The following is a 13,276-nucleotide window of genomic DNA, read 5'->3' on the forward strand; positions in this document are numbered from 1 at the left end:
TGTCTAGAAGGTTCTGTTCCATCCAAATAGAATTTGACAGACAGGAGTGTCACCTGGCACACTCTCTCCATCCCCTCCTGATCCTCTCTCTTGCTACCTGTTCTTGCCACCACAATGACTCCCCAGTCACGGGCTGGGCAGGTGGCAGAGCAGGTGCTCAGGCTTGCTCCAACAGAGGGTGAAAAATGACAGGGAATGTTTCCTGCAGGACACTCATCTGTATCTCATTTTTCCTCCTCTTTGAGAAAGTTGGAGCTGTGCTAGATGTAAATTTCTTGGCCATCCAAGTCTTAAGTCAAAGTGGCTTTGGTGGGTCCAGGAGGCAGAGAAAACCACGAAGCCAGGCGAGGAATGTGGGGCTTTGTCTTTTCCTCATTTCCATCTCATAAAGCAGACGCTCTGCCCTGGTCTGATTTTGAGCAAAAGCAGGTCACCCTTTCTCCCCCATGCCGGTTACCCTGCCTCGCCTCCTTGTGCCCCAGGTGATCTCTGGCCCCCACCTCTGTCGTCTGCCACCCCCTTTCGCTCTGCCTCTCACTGAATGCCAGAGAGCCCCTGGCCCCTTGGAGGAAGCTGCCCGTGAGCGAGCTGTCAGCAGGAGAGCCACACAGGCAGTGCCATCCTGCTGGAGCCTGCGGTCCTCCCCCGACTGCGTGGCAGTGCGCATCATCTGTCAGAGTGCCCCCTCCCCTCCCTCCCCTCCCTCCCCTCCCCACCCCTTCCCTGCCGCTCGCTCACTCTTCCCTTTTCATGAGATGCAAAGCCTGGCGAGAAGAGCCAGTCGGAGCAGCATGTTGGAGCAGCTCTTCTAGGGGGCTGTGGGGAAGCAGGCCATCCTCTGCCACCCTCTCCCATGTCCCAGGAAGTGACCGACTCTGTCACTCAGGGCCTCATAGAGCCATGCCCAGCTGGGGCCCACACCAGCCACATCTTCCCAGCTGTGCTGCCCACCACCAGACAGGTAAGAGAGCAGCTGCTCCCAGCAGGGCCTGGTGGGTCCCTGAGCAGTCCGTGAGCCAGGAGTCTCCCTGGGAGGTGCAGGATACCTGGGAGCACCAGAGGTACTGTTCCCCTGACACGGTCCCAATTTATCCCTCAATAGGGATCTTCCAGGCTGGTAAGCCTGGCACTCGTGTCCAGAGCAAGGGAGCAGGAATATGTTTTCTTCCTAGTAGTTGGTGCTAAGCTGCAAGCTCTTTAAAAAAAATTTTTTTTTCCTATTCTCCTCAACTCCAACTCCTTGGTCCCCTGAAACTTGCTTTCCGGTTGAAAGGAATCCTATTTCTACTCTTAGGGGGCTCTGAAAAGTATTGTAGGCTGATATCTGGACTGTGACTGGGTCTCCTTATTTTCAGTTTCATTCATGTTCTTTTCTGTTGTTCTGAACGGGTCCCCTGCACAGCAGCCTGCTGCACACAGCATCTGTCTCCCCTCAGTGTGCAGGTCTCCAGTGCTCCCGGTGACTAACACTAATGACACATTCCAGTGCAGAGGGACTCACAATCACAATGAGCTGGAGGGAGATTAAAATATATCAGAGGTCACCAATTTCTAAGGAGCAGGTTGGGGGCACAGTTACTACCTCCAGAAGGCGATGGGTCCCTGGCATGTCTAGATAGTGATTTCTTTTGGAATGTGGAGGAGAGGGGTGGCTCTTGCTTTTGTTAGGACTACTCCACAGAAAACCACTATTTGACCATGAACTGAAAACCTGGCTTTAAGGTACTCATATGTTCTAGCCTTGGGGTGCTTCCCTTCTGCTTAAATAATGAAGGAAAGCTTAACCCATTCCTCAATCTGGGTTAATTTTGGATCACTCGTTCCTATAGATTTAGGGAACTTCAGGGTTTTCCGAGGATGGAGGAAGGGATTGGAAGTGAGAGTGAGATAACCATATTTGAGAGGTCATATCAGTGCAGGGGAAAGTTAGACACTCTGAACACGCATAGCGGTGTTATGCTGGGAATGATAGCAACCCTTCCAGTAATGTGGCTGTTATTAATTGTTTGCTCTGTGATCATCCTTACAGTAGGTTTCCTGGAAGAAGCGTGTGTTAGGGCTGGATGGGCCGGTGGGAGTAGAGTGTAATATGGCCTGCATCTCACCACGGTCAAGTTGATCAAGATGAGCTGCCCCTGGGTATAAGATCCCTTTAGCTTTTTCTTTCTTCTTCTTCTTCTTCTTCTTTTTTTTTTAAATTTCCTTTAGTTCCTAACATAAAAGGGGCCTGGAAACTTGCTCATATTCTCTGTCTGGTTGAATTAAACCTGCTAATGAGGCTGTGGTCTTTCTCCCAGAGGTCAGTGAACTCTGACCTGGAGAACGTAGTTCTTTAGGCACAATAGCATGTCACAAATGCCAGGTACTCCCAGGGGACTAAGTGAGAGTGTGGATGGATGGCTGAGCCAAATCCATTATCCTTGCATTAAGAAAACCCCTCCAAGTGTGAATCTCGGTGATGGGTCAGCATAGCAGCAGCAGCAGCAGCAACAGCAATAAACACGCAGAGATGCTGGTGGGGTAGAAAAAGCACTGGAGGTCTTGGGTTCGAGACTTCCTAGGACCTTTCATTGAATTACCTGGGACCCTTCACTTAGGATCACTGAGCAGCTTCACTTTGGTCATCTGGAAAATGAGAGCAATAACAATGTCCCACTTCCTTGCAAAGTTTTTTGTGAGGTTCAACAAAAGGAGCAATAACAGCCGCCCATGGTCAGGATGTGCTTTCTGGGCACTTTCCCTACGTTATGTTGTTGAATCCTCCCAACTTCCTGAAATAAACTGAGGCTCAAGGAGGCTAAAATTCTTGATCACATTCAGCAGAAGTGAAAGCAGTTTATAAGTTGTGGCTGAGCCATGCAAACATAACTCTGATTTTACATGGTGACTTTTTGGCATGGAACATTTATTCTGTCAATTCCATCCCAGGTACTGTGTTTCGTGCTCTCTCATTTCCTCTTTGTCTGAATACCTACATCTCTAGGTGCTGGCGATGCTCCTTTGCTTCCCCTCTGTGACTTGTAGATCAGGATATCCCACCGTCCAGGAATATCAGCATTCTCCCCAGGACCTTGGTCAGTGTTCTCCGCATGCAGTTTCCGAAAGGCTTTTGAATTCTTCAATTACAGGTCCTCTGCAGAAGAGGGTCTCAGAGAAGCTGAGTGGCTTAAGTTAGATTCCTACCAGGGCCTTGTCTGTCAAGGAAAAGTGTCAGGGAGAATTTGCTCAGCATCTCTGTGCATCAGAGAGCACCCACACAGCGCTCGTCCCTCCTCCCGCCCCCAGTGCAGACGTTCAAGTGTAACCGGCACATGCCCGAAAGCAAGGCGTCTCACTGAGAGCTCTCATTTCCCAGAGGGCTCTGTGAATTTAGGAGCGGATTCCAGCGGGAGACTGTCCCCAGGGTCCCCGTCTGTGCAGCACTATTTCCTGCTGCCATTGCCGCAGTTAAACCCCATTCTTGGGTCGGATGGCTGTGGATTTTCCTGAGTTAGGCGGCTGGCTAGAATGAGCTGGAAGGACATGAAAGCCGTCGCCTGAAGTCATTAAAAATGGAGGATTAGAAAGATCTTATTTTATATTCAGAGGAGGGGGAGAGTGCTGAAGCCGCTTTCTGCCCACAGCTGTGGACCCTGATGGCTAATGGTAAAGCTTTTGTTACTGCCTAAGACGGGAAGAGATTGATAACCAGCACCCTGGCACTGAGAGAGAGGGAGAGGGAGCCACATTTCAGTTGTGCTAGTGCCTCCCCCTTATATCTCAGCCCCAAGGCTTTGAAGCCAGGTTCTCCTGCTTCCCCATGCCCAGCCTCACTGCCCTCCCCCACTGCGGCCTCCACCTCCACTCCCTTTCGGGGTTGGGTTTCTGCCCTCTCTGATTCTGAGGCTCTCCATGTGGACTTCATGTTTTCATAAGGCTGAATGATTTGCAACCCATATTTGCTTCTCTGTCTCTGTGAATTTTTACACAGTGATACTGGAAGTTGGTATGGCCTTAGTGATTCTGATTTCAGAGTTGAGAAAGCAAGGTCCTAAGTTAAGGTGAGCCTATCAGGAAGGGGCAGTGTTGGAGCCTGAGCCTGAGCTGTCCACCCTGGAGGTGGTGCCATTTCTATGACACCCAAGCTGCCCTGCTGGGCCAGCCTTCTGCCTCAAACCCAAACTTAGTCTCACTTGTTTACAGTGACCGATTCTGGTCAGTTCAGCAAGCACTTATGGATTATCTCCAAGTGTCTGACACTCTGCTAAGATTTGGAGATGCAGAGATGAAGAATACAGACTTGACCCGTGTATGGAATGTACGTAACGCACCCCTGCCTGGAATATTACTTGACACATAGAGAGGCTTAAATGTGAGTTGAACGAATGAGTTGACTTCCTGTGCCCTTGATGAACTTATGGTTGGGTTAGGAAAAGACAATTGTGGGCATCTACCTGTGCCAGGTGTTGAGGTAGAGTGGTATTCCAGGAGCCACAGGCACACAGAGGGCCCATTCCACACTGGGGTGTTCTGGGGAGGTTCCTTGGAGGAGAGGTCTTTAAGCGCAGCGTGAGGGACCTGTAGGCGTTCATCACGTCAAGGGCATTCTAGGCAGAGGGAACGGAGTAAAGGAGCCCTGTGAGATGTGCCTAAGACTGTATACAATGTGGAGTTTTGGAGTCTGAAGCCCAAGCCAGTGGAAGGGTGGGTGACTCTCAAGGGAGGCAGGACCTAGATCTCAGGCAGTTTATGTATCAGGATCTTTATTAAGCTTGAACTTCATGCTTAGGCTAGGGGGCCTTACAGGGTGTCAGAACACAGTCATATTTGATATTTAAACTGGTGATTATGGCTGCAGAATGGAACTAAATTTAAGGACATAGGCTGGATCACAGAGACCAGATACTGTGAGGACATGAGCCGGACACCCTGAATCAGCACCATGAGGACATGAACCAGGACAGTGGTAGTGAGGAGGCAGGGGAAGAGACAGATTTGAACGTTGTGAAAGAGAGGCAATTAGCATGGTTTGGTTGTTGGTGAAGGATAGGAGATTGGAGAAAAGAAGTCACTTCTAATTACTTCTCTATTTCTGGCATGAATTACTCAGCGGATGGTGGTATCAGAAACTGATAACGGCAATTTCAGTGGAAGCCACTTCTGTGTTTGTGTTTGTGTGGGGGAGAGGATGGGTGGGAGGAGACAGCAGATAATATGGGTAAGGGAAAGAAGGGTTATGAACGATATGCTTACTTTTTAGAAACATATTTGCATCCGCAGTGCCTGTGGGATACCTGAGGAGTACGTTCAGTGACCCAGTCTGTAGGAGTCTGTGTGATTGGGAGAGAGAACAGAGTTGGAGATGTGGTCAGTAAACTCAGTGTGGTTGGTCTATGAGCCGGGGTGAGCTCGCCCAGGAAGCTTGACAGGGGAGAAGAGCAGGAAACCCAGGTTAGAGACAGGGAAATGCCAGCATTCATGGGGTGGCAGAGCCAGCTAAAGAGCCAAGGGGAAAGACAGTCATTAGATCAGAAAGTGTTTGAATTTTCCTGATTGTTTCATCAATTTTTTACAGTTTTTGATTTGAATTAGGATCCAACATAAAGTCCATGCGTTTGGTTGATTTCTTTTTTTAAACAGTGATGAACATTGTCTGAGAGACAGCATGGTGTAATCCTGTGTCTCTCAATTCTGTGTCATCTTCCTCAATGTGGCTATACCATTTATTTTTAGGAGCTCTAAGGAATAATTGTAAGCTTAGGTATCAAGGTCCCCAAAGTTTAACTTTAAAATTCCTTTCCAGACACACTTAGAAGGGAAAGTACAAAGATAGTGAAAAAAGAAAAAAGGATAGAAAGAAGAAAAACCTAAAGTGAGTGGTCAGGAGACAGATGAAGGCCCAAGAGGAATAAAAGGAAATGAGAAAGGTAACAAAAACTTGTGTGACCCCATCCACTGGGATGCTTGGAAATTCTCATAAATGTCTTACTCATTTCTGTATCACCCCAGTGAGCAAGTGGGAAAAAAAATGAATCTTTAAATAATAATATTCTACTTCTATAGCACTTTTTTCTCAAACAGCTTATAAAGTAGCTGAACAGGCATCAAATAAGAAATTGCTCTATGTAAAGTAGGGAAGTAGTAGGAATTCTGATGCCCTTTTGCAGATGGTAAAATTTAATTGATAGGGCTGGGGTTGTTGCTCAGTGGTAAAGCACTTGCCTCATTTGTGTGAGGCACTGGGTTCAGTCCCCAGCACCACATTAAAAAAAATAAACAAATAAATAAAATAAAGGCATTGTGTCCATCTACAACTAAAAAATGTTTAAAAATATATAACTGATAAGGCTAATAATATTTTAGGTGCCCTAAGGAACAATTGTAAGCCTAGGTATCAAAATTGGTGAAGATGGTTCACATTTAAGAGTCACCTGCCACTTGCCAAACATGGTGGTAAATGCCCTATTACATCATCTAGTGCAATCCTGATAACAAGCCTATGACATTAGTACAGTTATTGTCACTTTACCTATGATGAAAATGATACAGAGAACAAGTAACCTGCCTGCTGTTACAGATCTGAAAATTTTGGATCTGAGAATAAAACTTGGGGCTATCAAAGCCACTGGACTTTTTTCCTTAGATCTGTCCCCCGTCACCTACATCAGCAATCTTTCTTGTGCATATATTTGCTCATTGGCAAAATTCCACTTAAAAGGCCATCTCCAAATATAATAATAAAGAACTTTGTTCTGGAATTTACAAAGCATTTCCCACATAATTTCCCATTTTTTTCTTATATTCACCCTGAAAAATAGACAGGGCAGGTGTATTAATTTGTATTTTGCAGATAAGAAAAGTGAAGTTCAAAGCTTTTGTCTTGTTAGCTGGTGATCATAAAGCTAATAAGGATAGCTCGTGTCACAGAGCTAGTTAATGACAGAACCAAAGACATCTTCTTGTGATTTCAAATCCTGTGCTTCTCTGGTTTTCTTTGCAAACCTCCTGGGCTCCCAGCTTTAGTTGCTGACCTCTCTCTCCGTCCCTTCTGATGTTCCTTATGAGGAGTTGAGGAGGGTTATTACAAATTAAATATCTGGATGCTCGAACTGATGAACAGGAAATGAGGCTGCGAATGCTCAGAGGAATGAAACTGAGATGCATTTTTTTTAAAGTAGAATTTTGGGCCAAGTGGCCTCTTTCTGTCCTGCCCTTCCCTGTGTCCTTCCAGTCTCCATGGAAACCCCAAATCAATGCAGCATATGTTGATCCATGTTGCTACTGTTACCAGGAAGATACAAAGTGGAAATTGCTTTTAAAAGATTTGCGGAAGAGCTTGAGCATCTGACCAGAATTCAAATCTAATATCTAAATGACTGTTTTATTAAAAGCTTTTAATGTGGTCCTATTCTAGGTGGTATGTTGATTAAATAAACACACAGGAGGCATTTGGCAATAAACCTCCTCTTCTACAAGCCCCGGCTTTTTAAAATATTATATTGCAGGCTTTAATTCTCTTTATCTTCAATTTAATTACATTTTCATGGCCTGTGTGGCAATGCCAGGTGCTCCTTTTGCTCTTGATTAATTCCACCCTGCCCTGACTAGGCTGTTGGGATAGTTTACAAAAGCCTTCTGTACCTGTACTGCTGCCCCTGAATTCCATTAGCATTCTGTTGACTTCAATACTGACCAGGATGTGCAGAAGTCTAACTCGTTTCTGCTATAAGGAATGCCTGGTGATTTTTTCAGATTTTTTTTTTTTTCATGAACACAAAATCAAATTCGGCGGACTTATTAAACACCTGCTCCATCTGAGGCAATGAGGATTGATAGCATGGAGTCTGTCTTTTTGGAGTGAATAGTCAGTTGGGAGGATCAGAAACTATCCATCAAAAGGGTCAACGAAGACTGATGGGGGCTGTTGGAATCCTTCAGCAAGTTGGTGGCACTGGTATGAAGGGGCTCCTCCTGATTGAAAGAGTTCTGAAAAAGCTTGGGAAGGGAAGTTTTAGTTTACAGATGATGGGTTTAGAAAAGGACTGGGAGTTACCGGGCAGATGGAGGGTGGGGACATTCTGAGCAGAGGGAGCTGCAGAGAAAATCAGGTGCATGGGTGCATATGTGTGTGTGTGTGAGAACAATGAGATATAAAGCTGGATGGGTAAACAGGACCAACTATTGTTAGGCACAGCATGGAACTGCAATGGAACCTACACAGATTATTATAGAGATGATCTGCTTTATGGTGCCTGTTCAGTGGGTAACTGATGGTTGTGCGGTGTGTGAGGTTTGTGGCTGGCTGGGGAAGGAATGGGCAGGGAGATCCAACTTGTAAAGGGGAGGATGCACACTGTATTATGAGCTGCATAACCTCTGACTGCAGGGCCCATGGATGGGAGGGACTGAAGTTAGGAAGTATTTCAAAAATATAACGAAGAGATTTTAAAAACAATTCAACCAGAGGAACGGAGAAAAAGAATTCAGAAATATTTGTACGTCTTACCCCAAGGGACTTGAGTAAAGTGATGTCGGGAACAAACAGAGAGTCCTGCAGGAATGGGGGATTGGGAGAAGAGGGTTCTTCCCCATACAGTGGCGCCTGCGGGTCTGGGGCATGAGGAGCTGTCCAGCACATCTCTGGATGAACAGCCTGGAGCTCCCTAGAAGTAGGACTGAAGACCTGAGGAGCAGAAGTGTGCACCTGGAGCGGGCAGGTTTCCCAAGAGGAGTGCTGTAGAAATAGCAAGAGCAGAGGGGTGCAGGGCAGCCGGAGGAATCAGAGTGGGGCTTGTCTTCAGGTTTCTGGGAAAAATCAGGAATCGCGGCCAGTTGGGATGTCCTGTGCCATCTTCAGCTAGTAAGCCAGAAGCAGCATCCAGAAAAGAATGGAGAACTTGACCTTTCTGGCCAGGGCTGTAAGCCTGGGGGCTGCAGAGGACAAATGGATGTGCTCCAACCTCCTGGCACTCAAACTCACCAGTCTTTTCCTGTCTCCTTCCTTCAGGGAAGAAGACCATGTTAGAGGACTTAACCTTAGGTTCAGCCTGATGATATCCCCCTGGAATTCCTTATGCACCATCTCTTTGGAATATTACGTTAGAATTCTGTAAGAAGGTACCTGGACTAGGTCTGTATTTCTCAAACTGGGGTGCTTTGGAGTTCCCTAGTGTTTAAATGTTTGGGCTGGTTTTCATTTTCTCTCCTTCTTCCTGTTCTACATATCCACACACTCTCGTCTCTCTGCTCTTTCTAAGCTCATTCTTTTCTTCAATGTGGTTTATTGACTTCCTGTGACTATATTATTTCTCTAAAGGCTAATTGAGGATTCTGATGGCTGGTTAATATTGATCAGCTTCCACTTGAGACTTGAGCCCATCTGCAGCCCTGCCCTCTCTCCCCAATCCCTTTCCATCCTGGATATCAGACTTGGCAGCGAGAGACTAGGAGGGGGTTTTCATGATGCCATCTTTGTGTTAAAGTGACGGGCACAGCAGCACTGAGTTTGACATCAGACCTCCGCTCTGCCACTTATAAATGACTTGTCTCTGTTTTCCTACCTGTAAAAGGGGCTGATAAAGATGCTGACCTTGAAAATTGTTGTGAGAATTAAATAACTCAAGGACCAACTATTGTCAGGCACAGTGTGGAACTGCAATGGAACCTGCACAGATTATTGTACAGGTGATCTGCTTTATGGTACCTGTTTAGTGGGTAACTGACGGTTGTGCAGTGTATGAGGTTTGGGAATCACATTGTCTGGCCCATACTAAATGCTTATTAAACTTGAACTATGCACATTAAATATTAGCTCTGTGAATTTACCTTATGTTTTAAATATATCTTAGCCTAGGGATGTGCTTATCAATGGGCTTTTATTTATCAGTGTATTTGTGTTTCCTTACATACACTGTGCCGAAAAAATGCCCAGAAGTGAAGGATTCTCTTTCTGCTTAAGTTCTAAATTCCAGCTAGCATCAGGGTTCAAGACAGGAGTTACAAGGAATGGAAAACTTTTGCATTTTGTTTTGTAGCACAAAATTTCCTTGGCCTTATCAAGAAGCACTGTGGCCATTTTCAGAGAGAGACAATGAGTCACTATGGAGCTAGCATCAGAATTTTTATTTCATCCTATCATCAGGCAATGAATAGTTGCGGCAGAATCATTCACTGTCAGAATATAGGTTCAGCACCAATAGATCTGCCCAGAAAGACTGGGTTGTGGCATGACGTAGGAGAAAAAGCTCTGCTGTTAGAGTCACAAGACACAAATTCCTTGTGCTGCCTCTTATGCATTGCGTTGCTTTGAAAAGAGGCACTTTACAATTATTAGCCTCAGTTTTTTTCATCTGTAACTTGGGAATAATAACACCCTCTCTGACCATGGCATGTGATTGATGAGTGTCAGTATGTGTCCTTTATGCACTGTAAGAGATTAAGCAAATGGAATCTATTACCTTTATTATAAAACCATTACTTTCTGTAGAGATTTCTGTTACCTGCTGGGTTTCAGAAATGACTTGCAGCTAGTCTAGGTGTACTTGGAACTGGTCAGTTCCTGGGGGAAAATGAAGACTCAGCCTTAGAAACCCAGAATGTAATGAACAGAAGGCAAGCTTTATCCCAGAGCAGTGGTTTGCAAACTTCAGCCTGCATCAGAATCACCTGGAAGGCTGAGCACGGTCCCCAGAGTTTCTGATGCTGTGGGTCTGGGTGGGGCCTGAGAATTGGCATGTCCCGCACATTCCCAGATGCTGCTGAGACTGCCCGTCTGGGCACGTCTTTGAGAACCACTGTACGGGGACAAGCAGGAAGGCTTCCTTGTGGAACAGAAGCAGGCAGTGTGAAAATCCAGGTGGGTAAGGAGGCTTGGGAGAAAAACTGGAAAAGAGACAGAAAATAGGGAAGATGTGTGCAGATAGGGCAGAACAAAGAGAAAAGTCGCACTCCATCACAAATGCAAGTAGGGGAAGTTGCTAGGTGATGGATGAGGGAGAGAGGTGAGTTTCTTCTGTAGGAAAAACCAGGTGAGAGGCAGGAGCACAGGGTTGGAAATATGCACGTTTGGGGAGGCGGAGGAGGTGGAAATTTCTCATTAAGAAGTGGGGAGCCGTTGGTTGGCACTGGTGGGGGGTGGGAGTGGAAATGGGCTGGGGGAGAGGTGCCTCTGTAGAGTAAGGGGACAGATGAGATGTGGCAGAGAGGGGTAATTTCAGGGCTGTGTGGTTTGGCTTGGTAGTGCAGCACAATAGAAACTGGGAGAAAGGGGGTGGAATTTAGATGTGTGACCTGCCCCGTAGCTTTCTTGCTCTCTGCATTTATCACATCACATCACACCCAGCAAGACAGCCCCCCTCCTCCTGGCTCATTAGGAGATTTGATTCGGCTTGGCTCCTGCTGTCAGCTGCTGTCTGGGGCAAGATCTTTATGCTCCCTGCTCCCTGTGCAGCAACGAGCCTTCAACCAGCAGCAGAGCTCATTAGAAGAGGGTCCTCTGGACACTTGATTTTCAGCTCTTTGGTGGCCCGAAAGAGTTAATACCTACTCTTCGCTGGGTGCAGAGAGGCGGCTGTGGGCTATGGGGACTTCTCCCTGAGCTGCAGCCAGAGGAGCTGCAGGTTAGTGAGGCTGAGGAGGAAGGTGCGGGAAACGTGCCAGGTCAGCTCTGCTCAGGGGCACCTCCTGCATCCTGCCAATGAGGATGGGCGTGCAGACCGTGCCCGGGAGCCGAGCTGCCGCCTGCTGGGTGTAGGCTGCTTCAGTGTTTACTGGATGTGACAAGCAGAGAGAAGAGCTTTCAGCGGGGCCGCTTGCTGCCTGGCTCAAGTGGTGGGAGGTGTGTTGTGCACGCATGCCTGTGTATGTATGTGTGCGCGAGCCTGTGTCCATGCAAACATGCCCTTCTCCTGCCAAGGACTTCACTGCTAAAAGCAAGCTCTACTCTTTCCTCAGAGCTCCTTAACCCACAGCCTCTCTCATCATCCAGTTGGTAAAGACCTGCAGGCCATGAGGACTGGTCAACGACAGTGAGTATTGCTTTTGCTTTTCTCTTTCCTCCCTGGGGTGTCCGTGTGCACCGATTGCATTATCCATATTTAATTAACCTGCCTCTTCATGCATATTGATTGCTTTCTCCCAGTTGAGTCTCTTAGTTTCTCTCCCCTTCTTTTAACCTGTTTTTTCCTTGAGTATCCTTTTTTCCATTATGTCCCATCCTGTCTGCCCCAGAGTCACCTGTGAGGTGGTGTTCACTTACCAGAGCATACTCGCCTATGGGTGCAATCACATCTTTGAACTTCCTGGGCTCTGGGCAACCCCTTGATTCCACCCTCCACCCCCCAAAAGTCTAGGACCAATTGGGATAAGAGCCCCAAGGTGTCGAAATGGTCAAAGCAGCTGGGTTGGAGTATATTCCTAGTTCTCATTTAATGGAATTCAAGGTTGAGCTCATCAAAGGATCAGTGGGGGTGGGGGGGCGGGGCTGAGGGGCAATTTGGGCAGAGCTGGATTTGGAAGACAGAGAGACAGGTGTCTGAACAGCATGGGCAAACCAGTGTGGGCTGGCAGTGAGGATGGGAGGACGACCAGGCAGGAACAGAGGTTGAGTGGTCTCCTGCCCTAAATGACCTTGCCTGTCATATGTGGGTAGTAGTCTCTGGTTGCGCTCAGCTCCAGGATAATGGAGGCCACCGGCAGGGGCTTCCCCAACTCCTGGGGGAGAATCCCATAAGCAAGGTGCCCCAAGAATGATTTGTAGGGGCCCTTACCATTGTAAAGGGCTTTGATTTCCTGACTTCTGGGAAAGCAGGTGTAAGCCCAGTTTGGACAATGATTGGGGGAAGTATTTCTAGTGTTGGGGAACACAATTTCTATGGGGATGAGTCTTTGCATAAAACCTAATTTTTTCCTCTTTTAGTTTTAGCAAAGCATTCTTTTTAAATTTGTTAATTATAGTATTATTAGGGGAGCAATTTAAAAAAAGTATTTGTGAAATGTTCAGGGTAATACCAAAATAATTTAAATGGCGTAGCTCACATAGGAGCCTTATCTATCTAAATTAGGTTTCTTTGAAAATGGATTCTATGTTTGGTGTCAGAGTTCCCCAGGGGAACCCTTTATGGATAGGCTGCTCTCTTCACGTGTTCCTTCCTATCAGTTCTCTTCTGTGGGAACAAAGGGCCTGAAGTATTGAGAATGGGACCCTCAGGAGAGAGACTATAAGTCAATCAGCCTTCCACCTCAGTATCCTCTTCTCCCCGCCCCCTGTCCTCCCTCCTCGGGTCAAGAGTAGGCCAGT

The 13,276-nt window shown here is 46.8% G+C and overlaps 1 protein-coding gene across 8 annotated transcripts in view; it reads left to right on the forward strand.

Annotated features, from left to right (window-relative positions):
• Positions 1–736: 736 nt before the first annotated feature.
• Rgs8 (regulator of G protein signaling 8) overlaps positions 737–13,276 on the forward strand; it is a 36,376-nt gene continuing 23,836 nt past the window's right edge. Inside the window, exons 1-2 of one of the 8 annotated variants that reach the window (XM_048809875.1) lie at positions 737–961; positions 11,932–12,005. In XM_048809875.1, coding sequence (XP_048665832.1) covers positions 854–961; positions 11,932–12,005 — 182 coding nt within the window. In that variant the 5' untranslated portion in view covers positions 737–853. The other 7 variants (XM_048809877.1, XM_048809874.1, XM_048809879.1 and 4 more) reach the window with 7 other exon arrangements.

The sequence above is a fragment of the Marmota marmota genome, unplaced genomic scaffold (assembly GCF_001458135.2).
Source record: "Marmota marmota marmota unplaced genomic scaffold, marMar, whole genome shotgun sequence".
NCBI lineage: Eukaryota > Metazoa > Chordata > Mammalia > Rodentia > Sciuridae > Marmota > Marmota marmota.